The sequence below is a fragment of the Propithecus coquereli genome, unplaced genomic scaffold (assembly GCF_000956105.1).
Source record: "Propithecus coquereli isolate 6110/MARCELLA unplaced genomic scaffold, Pcoq_1.0 Scaffold46, whole genome shotgun sequence".
NCBI lineage: Eukaryota > Metazoa > Chordata > Mammalia > Primates > Indriidae > Propithecus > Propithecus coquereli.
Genome location: NW_012150396.1, coordinates 7,075,783 through 7,091,889, shown reverse-complemented (window position 1 = coordinate 7,091,889; position 16,107 = coordinate 7,075,783). Strand labels below are relative to the sequence as shown.

The 16,107-nt window shown below is 43.9% G+C and overlaps 1 protein-coding gene across 1 annotated transcript in view; it reads right to left on the bottom strand.

Moving 5' to 3' along the window:
* PPA2 (pyrophosphatase (inorganic) 2) overlaps positions 1-11,908 on the bottom strand; it is a 92,876-nt gene extending 80,968 nt beyond the window's left edge. The window contains exons 1-4 of the mRNA XM_012655132.1: positions 11,734-11,908; positions 8,743-8,807; positions 5,972-6,016; positions 2,338-2,391 (exon numbers count right to left, since the gene is read on the bottom strand). Of these exons, the coding sequence (XP_012510586.1) occupies positions 2,338-2,391; positions 5,972-6,016; positions 8,743-8,807; positions 11,734-11,908 (339 nt within the window). The remainder of the gene's footprint in view (positions 1-2,337; positions 2,392-5,971; positions 6,017-8,742; positions 8,808-11,733) is intronic.
* Positions 11,909-16,107: the final 4,199 nt, after the last annotated feature.

Below are 16,107 nucleotides of genomic sequence, written 5' to 3'. Positions count from 1 at the left end.
TAGTGAAAAATTGAAAGGCTTTCCTCTGAGATTGGGAACAAAACAAAGATGCCCACTCCTGCCACTTCTATGCAACATAGCATTGGAAGTCCTAGGCAGAGCAGTGAGGCAAGAGAAAGAAAGAAAAGGCATCCAGATAGAAAAGGAAGAAGTGAAACTGTCATTGTTTGCTGATGATATGATCTTATACACAGAAAACCCTAAAGACTACACCAGAAAACATGAGGACTAATTAATGAATACAGTAAATTTGCAGGACACAGAATCAGCGCAAAAATCAGTAGTATTTACGCTAACAAACTATCCAAAAAAGAAATAGAGAGAACAATCTCATTTACAATAATGACTAAAAAAATTAAAATACTTGGGAAAAAATTTAACCAAGGAGGTGAAAGATCTGTACACTAAAAACTATAGAATACTGATGAAAGAAATTGAAGACACAAAAAATGGAAAGATATGATATCCTGTGTTTATGGACTGCAAGAATTACTATTGTTAAAATGTCCACACTACCCAAAGTGATCTATAGATTCAATGCAATCCCTATCAGAATTCCAATGAAATTTTTCACAGAAATAAACAATCCAGAAAAAAACACACAAAAAAGAAAAACAAAACAAAAAAGTTAGAAAAACAAAACAAACAAGAAAAAACCATCCTAAAATCCATACGGAACCATCAAAAACCCCAAATAGCCAAGGCAATCATGAGCAAAAGGAATAAAGGTGGAGGCATCACACCACTTGATTTCCAACTATTCTACAAAGCCACAGCAACTGAAGTAGTATGGGACAAGTTGAGTGGCCCATGTGAAATGCTCCAAAATCTGAAAATTTTTGAGTGCATGACACTCAAAGGAAATGATTGTTGCAGTGTTTCAGATTTTAGATTTCCAAATTTGGGATGCTCAACTGGTGAGTATAAACGCAAGTATTCTGAAATCAGAAACACTTCTGATCCTAAGCATTTTGGATAAGGGATGCTCAACCTGTACTGGCAAAAAAAAAAAAAACCCCAGATACATCGACCGACAGAACAGAAAGCCCAGAATGAACCCAAGCACATACGGTCAACTGATTTTCAACAAAGTGCTAAGAATATACAATGGGAAAAGGACAGTCTCTTCAATAACTGGAGTGGGAAAACTGGATAGTCACATGCAGGAGAATGAAATTGGACCCTTATCTCATAACATATAGAAAAATCAACTCAAAATGGATTAAACACTTAAATGTAAGAACAGAAACTGTAAACCTACTAAAAGGAAACATGAGAGGAAACCACATAACACTGATCTGGGAAATAATTTTTTGGATTCAAGCCCCGAAGAGCAGGTAACAAAAGCAAAAATATACAAATAGGGTTACATCAAACTAAGAAGCTTTTTACAGCAAAGGAAACAACAGTATAAATAGTCAACCTACAGACTGAGAAAACACATTTGCAAGCAATATGTCTGATAAGGGGTTAATATCCAAAATATGTGAGGCCAGAGGGTTGACACCAGCCTGGGCAACAAAGTGAGATCCCATCCCTACAAAAATTTTCTAAAAAAATTAGCCGTGCATGGTGGTTTGCACCTGTAATCCCAGCTAATCCAGCCTGGGTGACAGAGCAAGACCATATCTCTTAAAAATGTGTGTGTGTGTGTGTGTGTGTGTGTGTGTGTGTGTGTGTGTGTGTGTGTGTGTAACTCTAACAGCTCAATAAGAAAGCAAACAAACTTGATTAAAAAATGGAAAGGGGACCTGAGTAGACATTTCTCAAGGACAACATACAAATGGCCAACCGATACATGAAAAAATGCTCCAATTCACTAATTAGAGAAATGCAAATTAAAATCACAATGAGATATCATCTCATACCTGTCAGAATGGCTATCATCAAAAAGACAAAAGAAAACAAGTGTTGGCAAGGGATGTGAAGAAAAGGGAATCCTTGTACACTGTTGGTGAGAATGTGAATTAGTACAGCCATTATGAAAAACTGTATGTAGGCTCCTCCAACTAAAAACGGAATTATTTTTATGATGATCCAGCAATTGCACTTCTGCAAATTTCAACTGTTGTCTAGGAACTAACATATCTCAGAATCTATTTAAGTAAACCTTGAAAATATTTGCCATTTTCAAAGAAAGGAGAGAGAAAATTAAACAAATAGGACTATAACAAACTAGAGGCAAAATTGAAAAATACTGTCTTTAAAGTGTATACTCCACATTAAATATTTTTCAACTATCCCAAATTCAAAATATTATGCCAAACAACTTGAAACAAAGTTTTTATATCATTATCATTATTAATTCGACTTTATATTAATAGAATATATCCATACCTCCATTTTAGCATTTGTCCACCGAGGTACTTCTACAACCATATTAAACAAATTCTGTGGTTAAAAAGAAACAAAAAACAAAGAGAGAACGTAAAAATTTTTGCCTATCTTTCATTTTTTCATTTATCTCCCTTACAAAAATGCTTTAGGTTTATCTCGTGCCAAAAATGTTTAGAATCTGCATCATATGTCTACCTGTGCCTTAAATTTCTTCTAAAAACTAGAGAAGTTGTTTAAAACACAGAATTTAAGCCACCATGTCACCTGAGCACTACTGCACCATGTCAGAGGTCACTACGTGTCTGGAAATACCTTTGCAGTGTAGCGACAGAACTAGAATGAAGTCGGGAAATGTGTTTTGATTTTTATCTTCCAACCAAAATTGAGAGACTAAGTTCCTCATGTGAGGATTCGGTCTCTCATTTCTAATCTGGAAAGTAAGTGTGACAATCTCTGTCCCACTCCCCACACAAGGTTGTTAGAAAGATCAATTCTATAATTTCAAATGAACACACAGAAAATTAAAAAGTAAAATATTTTGAAAATTATAAAACAATATTTAAATGCAAGTTACGATCACAACGTAAAATTAAGGATATCAGTATAGGCCATTATATAGTTCACAGAGAGTTAGACTAAATTTTGTAAATTTAGCTTGTGTATCTAGCAATTTTAGATTCCTTAAAGTTACAAAAGGACCATTGTTTCTTTTTTTTAATTCTGAACTTTGTAGAATGCTTAAACACAGGGAGACTCTACGTCAGTGGTGAGTAAAAATAATTTCCCATAGTTTGCCTACAAAGAGAAAGTCTTAAGGTGAAAGCTGGTTTGCACGCCATTGTAACATCAGTAACTAACAATTTAACATGGAGAAGTGACTGTTTAAAACGGTGCACTCCGAGTGCGGCCATGGACCAGGGCTAATCTGCAAACTGCCTGTTACTGGCTCACTGAGCAACATTTATAGCAATTTGAAAGAGTAATTTTTACATCTGTCGATGTAAAATCTAATAATCAAAAATTGGAACTTGAATTGTACTTTTCTAATAATTCATCTTGATTGATTTTTTTTAAAGTATCAGTCTTGACAGGTTAGAAATAAACTCACAAAAAAACTAGCTCTTCACCACAGATCATTCGGGAGGCAGTGATTTACCATACTTTTCAATCATTCCACACATCAAAATCGCCAGGCCAGTCTTAACCGATAAAGGAAAAAAAAGATTCACAGAGCCCACCTCTCAGCTACCTGAATTCACCTGGTCTGGGGTGGAGCCAGGGCACCGCTTCTGTTTAAAGTCTCTCCAAGCAATTCTAACACGCAGCCGGAGTTGGTTTAAACATTGCTAAACAATGTCACTGGGGGTTTCTTAGTGAAACATGGAATGCTATTAATTCAAATAATACCATTTGCACAATTAAATGTAAATATATATTGAGCCATAAAAATAATCATGTTTTTAATTAAGTTTTTCCAGATAGGACTAAAGGTTACAAACAGCAAAACCACAAATCCGAGAGATAAACAAAGCTAAGAATGAATTCTCAGAAATTGCTCCTTAGAGTGTGCCTCGCGCCTGTCTCAACTACCTCGCACACAGCCCGCTGTTACGTTTCACTGTCTGTGCTCTTGCATGAGGGTCCCTGCACCTATTTAAATGTGTCTGAAGTAGCTGCTAAAAAGAAAAACCAAAGTAAATGGCAGATGTTCACATAATTTATTCATCCCTGAAAGCCCGGCTATAAGAGAACAAATGCATGTGGATGAATACTCAGAGGTACAGAGAAGACCAAGCTCATGACGACGGTTTTACAGAATGACACCTACCAAAGCCACTCACAGGGGATTGAATCGGGCCAAAAGAACAACAGATGATGTTGAATGTTAAGCCTGCAAACCACACTCTCCCTCCTCATTCGCTCCTAATCACTAAGAGCTGATTTCCAGCCAGGCTTTCTTCTCTCCAGCTTAAATCCATTTGGCCCATAATTTTGTAAAGCCAATGTTAGTCTGGTTTTCCTAAGACGAGTGTTAATTATAAACCAACAATGGTCTGCCAAAAGTTATTAGAAAATCAAAAACATAAACGGGGCACAAATCAGATGAGAAAGTTGTGTGTGTGGCAGGGACGTTGAATTCCTCCTTCAGTTCCTTTTTTTCTCTCCATTTTTTCCTTGTATTTTTGTTGCAGAAATCAAAACCAAAAACTAATAACATACATTAAAAAGCAGTCAGTATGTTTTATATATGTGGGGAAAAAATAGGAAGAAATCCCCCTTTTTTCCTCTCTTCAACTTTTGAATAAACTCAAATCAGACAGTCTTCAACATACAAACTGTGTTCTAAGGATTAAATTTTAACTTGGCTGTCTGGACTCAGAATATGTTTTGCCCATTGAGACAAAGTCCCTGGGGACCTACAGAGCCTGGAGTCCCCGAACGTCCACCCAACATCTAGGGTAGTGGTTCTCAAACTTCATGATTAGGGTGCCCCTGGGACACTGTTGAACATGTGGATTGAATCAGGCCTCATAAAGCAGAGAATCCAATCTGCTAGAGATGGGATGGGGCCAGGGATCTGAATTTTTAACAAGCACTCTAAGTGGTTCCAGTGTAGGTGGTTCAAGGACCATGTTGACAAACGTCAGTGTAGAAAAACAGAAGATGGATACCAGGCAAAGGCTGCAGGAATTACGCAGCCCCCATAGCTATGTTTGGAAGTGGATTCAAAGGCTGGGGTCCCAAGTTTCAGCTGGGATGGAGAACAGATGGAAATAAGGCTGGGAAGGTAAGAAGGCAGGAAGGGGGCAGGAAAAGCTGCCTGGCACAGCAGGATAAAAGGACACCTGTCTCGAGAGATGAGATGACAGACATCGATCAAATGTTCTGGTCCTACATCAAGAACTCTTAAAGGTCCGACAGCCACATATTTAAAAGGTATTTTTAGAATATATTTATTTTAGCATATAGTCGGTATAACAGTTTTTCTTCTCCTCTACTCCCAAAAGACTACTGTTCGTGGATTCTAAAACAGCCTCTCAAACCATCTTCTCACTTAAAATAATAATAACAAAAAAGATAAACTGACCAATTTTCATGGTGTACATTCACTGTACGCCATCTACCATGCTAAATAACCTGCTGTTAAAATCTGGATTCCTGTCCTAAGGTTTTTCACTTACGAAGTGAAATGGTAACGATGTACCTAGAACATTCACATCCACAGAGACAAGAGAGTAGAACAGTGGTGACCAGGGGACTGAGAGAGGGAGGAAATGGGGAGCTGTTACATGTGTTCAGAGTTTCAGTCTGGGGTCGTGAAAAAGTTCCGGAGACGGACGGTGGTGACAACAGCACAGCAGCGTGCAGGTACTCAGCGCCACCGCACTGCACACTGAAGAAAAGATTAAAATGACAAATCTTATATTATGAATATTTCGCTACAATAAAAACATTAAGTGGTGACATCTGCCGTGGCTGCCTTAAAGAAACACATCGGAAGGGACACATCAGAATGCACGTGAAAGTCTTGCAGGGGGAAAAATTCAGAAGCATTTTACAAATGCAAACTATCATCAAGGTTATAACAGACAGTATAAAAATAGTTTACAAAAATAAAAACTTTTAGACATACCTCATATTCATCATTTCGTGCTTTCTTTGTAGGAATGCCATTTTCCTATAAAAGAAAAGACGGTATTTATGATTGTAGTATTTCATGAAAGAATACAGTTTCATTGCACAGCAATAAAAATATGACTATTGCATTAACATTCTACTCCAGAGGCTGTCCAGAAATCTGATTCGACAGAGAACCTGCCAAATTCCCAGTGAGTTTTCCCCCAGGATGTGAACCCCCAGTGAACAGAGCAAACTGTTCCATAAAATAAATCATCAGAGAAGCTAAACCTTTTTCAAGTATATTTTCCCAGTTTTTATAAAATAAGCAAAGGCTCTGTTCCGTCTTTAAGGAAAGAATGGCAGTTTCCAGTGATTACGCTTAAAACAGTCATTTCATTATTGAAATGAAGCTCCAGGGAGCAAGACTAACAAGCCGTGAAAGTGCTCAGCTGCACCTCCCGCCTGCGAATTCCGCCGAGGTGTGATTACCGCGTCTCCACCAAGCACTTTTACATTAAAGCGGATCACGTGGTGGGTGGGGAAGAAAAATTATGCCATTCACAAATGTTCACCCAGTGTGCATAATAACATTTACACACCAAAATCACCATTAATGAAGGAAACAAATAAACAGAAAAATAATTATTCCAAGTCAGCCCTGAAAGATGACTTCTGTTCCTAATACACCACATCCTGAAGTACAAGGTACAAGAGCTCTGGTCATTACAGGCTGGGAACTAGGGAAACCTATTATACAACCACTGTGTGTACCATCTCCGGATGTCCAGAATTCGCTGGCCTGCCTTCTCCTCAATTTTGCCTAATCCCAAATCTCATATTCCCCCAAAATACATCCCTCCTTAGACAGAATGTTATGCCCACTAATATGTTTCTGGCTCCCTCTCTGTTCCACCTCCACCCTTCCCTACTACACAATTCTCAAATACAGCTCTATCATTATTGTTACACACAGATTTTGTTATAGTATCATCCTGACAACATCCACCAGTAACTCTTTACAACTCCCTGTGTATTTTTATAGCACTTAACATCATCTGATTGACTTGTGTGTTTTCTGGTTGTCTGTCTCCCGCAACTGCGTGGGAACTGCATCTATCTTATTCATCACTACACCCCCAGTGCCTGTAACAGTGTCTGGCTCGCAGTAAAGATGCAATGATTATTTATTAAATGGATAAATTAATGAACAAATGAATGTACGAAGTTTGGGCCAGAAGCAAGGAGAGGTGTTGGGAGACATGAGATATTTAGGTTTGAGCGTTCACTGGCCAAAACAAACCACATGGACATGGGGAGACGGACACAGACACAGACACACACACACACTCTCTCTCTCTCTCTGAGATACACACAGTAACAGAGTTCTTTCTGCCTCTCTTTGGTTTCTTTCTCTCTCCAGATTATATGACCCCTTGTCCTATAGCTGAGCATTTAAAAGCAATGAGCTGGAGGAATTACACAGGAGAAGTGAAGAGTACGTGTTCTGGATTTGGAGCACCTAAACTCAGTCCCACCTCCACATCAGACTAGACTTGTAACCACGGGCAGGATACTTAAACAAAATACGGGTAAGTGACAGTAGCTCCGGAAGGGCTGAGACAATGTATGTCAGGCACTGAGCACAGAGCCTGGCTAAGCGCCACAACCACCTGATAAATTCTCACTGTTATCGTCCCTTTTGCCATCACTATGGACAGTTCCACACTCTGAAGGGGCGGAAGGCAGAAAAGATCCCACTTCAACCCTCCGTGACCTCTGTGTGATGTGTGATCTTCAGCCTCTGAGGAGGGCGACACCAAGGACCTTGGTCCAAGGTCAAAGCACCCTTGCCTACGAAGCAGCTTCCTCACTTCTCCACCAGCCTCTGCCCCTATGCTGATCACCCACAGTACTGGAAAACCCAATCCCATTAACAGGCCCCGTATGATCTCAACCTGGAACGGGGTCCTGGTTATTTACCTAACAACTGTGCCCCCTAAACAAATTTGATCATTCACTACTTGGATTTTAAGGAAATAACTTCCAATCGATGATGATGATTAACATCCAGTACCAAATACGCCATCTTACCAACGAATCAGGAGAGACATCAAAATGTCCCAATGATTCTGAGGCCCAAATCAATGATTGTGATGCTACAGCAGCTCTACTCAACCGGTAACTTTTACGCCCTGACAACTGTCAAACGATTTCAAGTTCTGAGAGAGTAACTAGTCAAACACCATCATTCTTTCCCAGCTCGATTTTTCTAGCACCTGTTTCACAGAGTGGGTAAAGAGCATGAGCTTTGTGGACAGAAATGCTAGCTTCTGGCTCCGGCACTTAACGGGTGTGTGATCTTAGACGAGACAATAAAATACCTTCAGCCTCAGTATGCTTGGAGATAATGACAGAAACTCATAAAGATCAAGTCAAGAAACATATGTTCACATGGTGATGCAAACAGAAAATAACCCACACATGTACTATTATTTAAAAGAAACCTCTTACTAATCTCCTAAATTATTATCCTTTAATCCTTATTTCCTACTAAATTCTAAGCTTTATGGACCACAAAGACTCCTTTCTCCCAAGTCCCCGGGAAGAAACCTATTCTCACACAAATTTTAATTCATAAAGGCAACTTGTGACCCTGTTACAGTAACTCCTGCTTCTGCTCCCGATTTCCAACTGCATTCTTTCCTTTCAAGGCTCTTTCAAAAAGCATTTTATGGTGATATTAGAAATAAGTATTTCCATCCCCAAAATAAGCCAAAACAATACCTCTTTAGAGTCCACCTTCAGAGGGATATCATGAAAGGGGGAAATGTAGTGACCAGCTACATTCTCTGGAAAGAACAACGACAACAAAAAACAATTAAAGCAATAGATGCACTGTTATTTACAGCAATAATATCCTTATCCCCTTTTAAACATACCCACTTTTTTCAAAGCTAACTTTAACTCCCAATTTAAAGTTTTATTCAACTTTCAAAACTTGCCCCCATCTGAGGGTCAACGAGAAATATACACAGACTCACCCAAATTTAGATTGCTGAAATTATTTACTTATTCCTGTGACTTAAAGCATTCAAAGTGAAAAACGTCTAAAATAGATTTAAACCCAGAATATGAAAATTCTCACTTTTGAAAAAAGGGTTCAGTGAATTGGATTAAAACCGATGCCCTCGTCGCAGGGGTTAACGGAGTGAGGAGCAGAGAGGGGAGGTGACACAAGCCACACAGCAGGTCACTAACAGGCCAGGTTGGCACCAAGGAGCCCTGACGGTCGCCGCCAGGATGCTCTTCCCCTAACCATCCTGTCTCACTTTATACCGTTTCTACAAAGCTTCGCACTAACTAAAAAAAAAAAAAAGTACTAGCTCAACCATTTACTTTGATTCTTCTGAACAGCAATAAAGGGAAACCGTTTTCAGAGATGAGGCTCAAAAAATGCTCTACCCCCAGCGCGCTACTGCAGAGACTGGGGATGCATTTGGAAACAGGAAAAGTTTTCAGAGTGAGACAGAATTACCCCGTCGTGCCGCACATAGACGCGATCTGAGTTAAAAGTATCCCATTTGTGGCCGGGCGCGGTGGCTCACGCCTGTAATCCCAGCTCTCTGGGAGGCCGAGGCGCACGGATTGTTTGAGCTCAGGAGTTTGAGACCAGCCTGAGCAAGAGCGAGACCCCGTCTCTACTAAAAATAGAAAGAAATGATCTGGACAACTAAAAATATATATATAAAAAAATTGGCCGGGCATGGTGGCGCATGCCTGTAGGCCCAGCTACTCGGGAGGCTGAGGCAGGAGGATCGCTTGAGCCCAGGAGTCTGAGGTTGCTGTGAGCTAGGATGACGCCACGGCACTGTAGCCCGGGCAACACAGTGAGACTCTGTCTCAAAAAAAAAAAAAAAAAAGTATCCCATTTGTGACCGTCTTTAGGAAAGCGATTCATGGCTTCCCCTTGCCCGCCCCGCCCAAAGCAGCCTCCGGCCCCTCGGCCCTGCCCCTCAGCGAAGCGTCCGCCAACGGCGCGAGCCAGCGCTGCCCCCTGGCGGCGGGCTCGGGGACTGCCTGCCCCAGCAGAGCCCACCCTCTGGGCCCTTCCCGCAGAGCCTGTCCATTCGCCTCAGCACCACCTTTTTCTTCCGTTCTGCCCCGTTTCTCCAACTGAGTGAAAGACGTATTCACGGCACTCTAGTTCCACACAAACCACGAGTCTGAAGCGCATCTGCTGCTAAAGAAACAAATGGACGGCGAGAGGCCAACGCGGCCTCAGAGACGCCTCCAGTCGAGGCCCGGCCCCAGCGGAGGCTGCCATTCTCGACGGTTCCTCCAACACCTGCAGGAAGCGCCGACCGCGACGAGGGCCTCGAGGACTGCTTCAAGGTCAAGCGATGCGTTTCCCAGCGGAACTGGCCCCAGGAGGAGGCAACGACGCCATCGCCCGCGCAGCAGCGGACAGGGACCGGCAGAGCCCCGACGAAGGCCGGCCCCCGAGGCCGTTTTCTCTCAGCCAGCGCTCCAGGGAAACGTTTCTTCAGCGTTTCCACATCGTCCTCGATGAATTGAATCAGCGGTGTGGGTGGCTTGAGGGCGGGGCCCGTCCCTAAATGTCCCCTGTCCCGTGGCACACCCCGTAAGTGTTTGCCGACTGACCCGGCATCATTCGTGACCGCACTGCGCAGCAGACAGGCTTTCATCTGCCTAAATGCTGCCGCCATTTCCCAAACTTGTTTCTGCGGAAAACTGTCCGTGCGACCCGGTGGCCTTCCGGAACACGACCCGGTCACAAATCCGCGAGGTCCCGTCGGGGCCGGGCGGGAGGAGGAGGGTCGCGCGGAGGAGGGAAGCTTTGAAGAACCGGGAATCTCGCTGCCCGGCGCGTCCGTCACGTGACTGTCGGGCGAGCTCCGTCTGCGCCGCGTAAAGTGACCCTCGACCCTGAGCTCCAGCGGGACGACCGCGAACATTCCACAGATCACGGGAATCCATGCCGGCCGCCGTCACCGCGAACAGCGCCGTGTGTTCTGGGCGCCGGGGCGAGGGGCTCCGCAGACGCGGCGGCACGTCGTTCTCGCGGCCCGACGCACAGACGGCGGAGCCCGCGGGGCCCACCGGGCTCGAAGACGGGGAACGTGAGACCCGCGCGCGGACCTGGAAGCCTCCGGGCCGGCGCCGCCCGCGGGCGCGCGGGAAGGCGGGTCCTCAGGGCTCGGGGACGCGGCGCGACGCCCGGGCGGCAGAGGAACGGAAGCCGCGGAGACTCGGGCCTTCCTGCCTCGGTGGGCGGCTCGGGGTCCGGACGGGTCCCTTCGCCCGCGGGGCCCGTTCCGTGGGGCGGAGCACGGGGCCGCCCTGAGGCCGCGGGGAGCCTGGGCCGCGATCGCTCTGCGGGGCGAACTTTAGCGTACACTCGTGTTTCGGGGAGCAGACCCGCAAACAGGCGACCCGCAGAACGCGGCGGCGTTTCCGAGGCCCCGCGCGGAGGGGCTTCCTCAGGCGCCCGGAAGCGGCCGCCGGACCTGCGCCTCCCTCCCCTCGCCGTCTGTCCGCGCCCCACGCGCTCCGGGCGGCCCCGCTCGGTCTGCCGCCCCCGCGCTGCAGCTGCCGCGGCTCGGCGCCGACCCTGCGTGCGGGAAGGCGACCTCGCCCGCGCGGCGGCCGGCGAGGGCCCGCAGGCGGGAGGGAAGGAGGCCGGGCAGGAAGGAGGCCGCGCGGGCGCCCTCGGTCCCCTCCCCGGGCGGCGCGCGCGGCCCGCGAGCTACTCACTGAAGAAGACGCGGTAGTCCTGCGAGCAGGGCTGGCCGCGCTCCTCGGTGCGGTACAGGGCCATGGCGCGGCGGGGCCCCGGCCGGGCGCTCGCCCCCCTCGGCAGGCAGGTCGCGGCGGCGGCGCCCGCGCGCCAGCCCCGGCCCGTGCGCAGCAGCGGCAGCAGCGCGCGCATGGCGTCCTCCGCGGCCGCGCTCGGCGCCGGGACTCGGCCCTGCCGCGCGCCGGCGCCCCCTGCCGCCCGGAGTCGCCACTGCCGGCGCGGGTCGGAGCCGCGTGTCTGCCCGGGAAGCCGAGCGCCCCGCACGCGCCCACGGTCGCACATGGGCAGGACGGGGCCGCCGCCCCCAGGAGCTCGCTGCCACCTCTTGACTCACTCATTCATTCATCCATCCATTCATTCATCCCGCACGTCTGTGCAACTGTCGCGCCCCCTGTTTCACCCTGACCTGCCCCCCAGATTGTAGGTCCGCCAAGTCCGACGCCTGGACGCTCGGTCGCATCCCTGCAGCGCGCACCGCGCTGGGCGTGCGATCCTGTCCCTTTTGCTATAAGTTGCTCCCGAAATTCCCGCCCTGCCACATCTTTCCCATCCGCGTCGGGAATTCTGGTTAGAGAGCTTTCCAGAAACACTTGCTGAAAAAGTGGTCCAGAGTCATTCTTTGAACTCCCCTCGTCTCAATAAAAGGCTTCCTCCACCTTTCCAGGGTCATCGATGACCTTGGTGTCAAATACGAAGGTCAATTCTCCCAATAAGTAGGAGTGAGAGAATCCAGAAGAGAGCAATCAATAAGATTTTTTAAATTAGAGACTAAAACTTTTAAAGACAATTAAATATTTCACTTACTGAGTACATAAAAGTGAAAGCAAGAAGAGTAGTGATTTTACAGAAAGAGGCAAAGAAATGTGCACTTACGGTCTTTGCAAAAACAAAGCCAAATCATTTTAATTAAAAGAGAAAGCATTGTAAAAATAATCTTCTGATTTAAAATACTGCAGTAAAAAGTGGATTATAAATGAGATTTTAATAAGCACAATGAATGCTAAATTCATGAAAAATACAATTCTAACTTAAAATTCTGCCTCTTACTAGATAAGACTTACATCTTTATGTAGATTTTGTTAACTCATTTATAGTAATTAAGTCACAAATGCAGATTTGATCCTGGTCTAAACTAGTTTACAGTTCCGTGCCATAGCTACGAACTACACCCTCTGGTTAATAATGATAATAAGACAGACACGATATTTAAAACTAACCTTTGCTGACAAAAATCTGAAAGCAAACATCTTACCGAGATGGCTCTGTAGCCATTGTTCAGCTTTATGTAGAGAGAATAGTACTTCCATGGAGGCAGTAGTCAGAATTTCGAACAACATAAATTTCTGGGGGTAGCTGGTGCAAGCGAATTCTATCTTCTTGCTTTGATGTGTTTGACTTCCATTGTCAGGGTCACCTCATAGTTTAAGAGGCTTTTACAGCTACGACATCACATCCTCATTCCACCTGGCTGGAAAGAAGGAAGAGAAGGAGTGTGTGCCCCTTCCCTTAAGAACACTTCCCTTGCTTAAGTAGGGATTGGACTGAAAAAAAAAAATTAAAAAAAAAAAAAAAGAACATTTCCTAGAAATTGGGAATCAATGTGATATATCATGACAACATAATGGAGGACAAAAACCATATGATCGTTGCAACTGATGCTGAAAAGCATTTGGATCTCTCTTTATGACTGTCCTTATTAAAAAGCAGGTAAGAGATCTACCCTTTACATTTTTTTAGAAAAACGTTTTTCTTCCTTACTTTAAAAGAAATTTTGATGCAAGTGTCAATGAAACAAACCGTCTAAAACAGGCTCAGCAAATAGAGACTTCTTTGGTTGACAAATGAGAAATTAGTTTTATTCCCTTTTGTTTTGGGGAAAAAAAGGAATTTTTAGCATGTAGAAATTCTTTTCTTATTTCATCTATGTGAAAATAAACCCAGGTCCTGAGGCCCATATACTTCTTAAAAATAGAAAAGAGGACAATTGAATTGATTTTCACCAAGCCCCAGTGATGTGCACATTTGGTATTAAGCTTTCAGTCTTTCTGGATATTTACTAAATTAGACATAATAAAATGTATCCATCATGCAAGTATCATATGTGATTTAAAGGCACATTGTTAAATGGCATGAAAAAAACAGAAAGTTTTGCTTGATTACTGCTTCTAGGCTAAAATAATCATGAGAAATTTCAGCTCCTAATGACACATTATAAATCCCTTGTAATATTATAAATATAGTAATCATGGTAATACTCTAATCCAATTCAAGGGTTGAGCTACTAAATTGGTGATAATGTGTCCTGTACAAAATTTAATGAGACAACCCATTTTCGCTGCCCACTTTCTAGATTTCCCCTTTAGGCCTTGAGCAGTGGAAATTAATTTTGTTTTAAAATGGTTTAACTATAGAACTTCAATTTTTTTCTCTTTTATACATATTCTAATTATATGGAATAATAAGTTTCAAATTGGATTCAAAAGAACCCTGGGTTCCAAAGGCAATTCCTTGAAATAAATTTTATGTAATCCGCTGCAAGAAAATGTGAACAGGATTAATTTATATAGGACCTCCTGCCCACAACAAAAATGAATCTTAGGGTTCAAAAACATAATGTGGAACGGTTTCATAATTTCGGTTTATGATGCTTGTGATGAGAAACGTCAGAAACTCAGCAGCTGAGAAGTTTTTCTTGTTAGAAAATTATGTTTTTGGAAAGAGGACTCTTCCTTTCCCTCCGTCTTTTAATCAACCCTTCCTTCATTGCACTGGTATTTACTGAATATGTACTCTGTGTCAGGAGGCATGATTGTAACTAGATACAGAATGGTGAAAAAAAATGGGAAAATTATCTGTCCTTCTGGTACTTAGAATCTAGTGACGGATTCAGGCATTAAACAAACAATTGTTTAAATCTGTTAAGATTAAAAATTGAAATAGTGCCATGAAGAAAAGTGTGGGAAGCCTGACAGAGAGTAATACGGAGATGCGACTTATGCTGAGGCCCAGGGAAGGCCTCTCTAAGGGTATGGCACTTTAAGTGGCTCGTGGCTCTAGGGGCACGATTCTTGCTTAGGATATGGCGTCTCAGCAGACTGCTAAAGGAAAACTAGGAGACAGCCAAGGGAAAACTGGTATAGGGAAGAGAATGTGCAAAGGTCCTGAGGCAAAATTTTCCTGAGAAATGTTTTCTGATAAAATATTTGCCAAAATACAGTATATGACATATATATTTGTCACAGGCTGGATTCTCCAGGGAGAAGCAGAGCCTGCCCCGGGATATTTATTAGGGAGCATCTTTGCAGTCAGCTCCTGTGGAAGGATTTGAAAGATTCAGGATTTGGCAGAGGAAGAAGTCTAGTTGCAATGTAGACCCAAATAACAGCTTTGGCTGATCTTACAGGAAGTACTAGAGCTAAAATGGCAGGTCAGAGTTGTCTCCCGACACCTGGCTGGGCCTTTATAACCCGCCCTCCTCACGTCAGTCATCAGAGGTAGGTGATCCCTGCAGGGACCGATGGCTGAAGGCCCTCTGCTAACCGCACTCCCTGCAGCTGAGACAAGTTCTTCCTTGAAGGAAGACCTAGGTGGCACAGCTCCACGTCCATCGCAATATTCAACACTATAAAAAGCTCTTACAAATCAATACAAAGAAAAACAGCCCAGTAACAAACTGAATAGAAGATAAAAGTTGGGAATTCACAGAAAAGTTACAAATCATTTAATAGAATACATAAAAATATGTGCAACTATTGTTGGCAATAAGGAAAATGCAAACTAGCATGAGAAGCCTTTTTCTTTTGTTTTTGTTTTGCCGTGCATTGCGTGGGCAAAAATTTAATGAGTGACAATATCCATGGTAGGTGCAGGTATAACAACCTCACTGCACTCATCCTGGGATTCCTGGACAGAATTCCTCTTGCCGTGATACAGCTTCCTTAGCGACGGAGCACCCCTGGAAGACGGTGTTTCAGAGTTTGCAATAACCAAGGGGAATTTCCACACTGGAGGGGAAAATAATCGACTTAATTATAAAATATAATTTTTTCCATAGAGACACTTAATATCGTGTACTCTAAAAATAAGAGCCTTTCCTGTTGTACGTGAGATAAATAACAGTACCTCTAACACAAAGAAGTATGCCTTAATTAACATACCTTGTTAGTTTTTTTTTTTTATGCTTTGAATTAAAGGACTTTCATGGCAGTAGCCATAATTGGAGTTTCACTTTTATGTAAAAAATGACTCTGCGCAGCCCCATTCCCGGTCTCAGTTTAGAAGCCTCCCAAGAAGGGTCTCCCACGGCCTGGGATCTGCGCCTCTCAGGACCC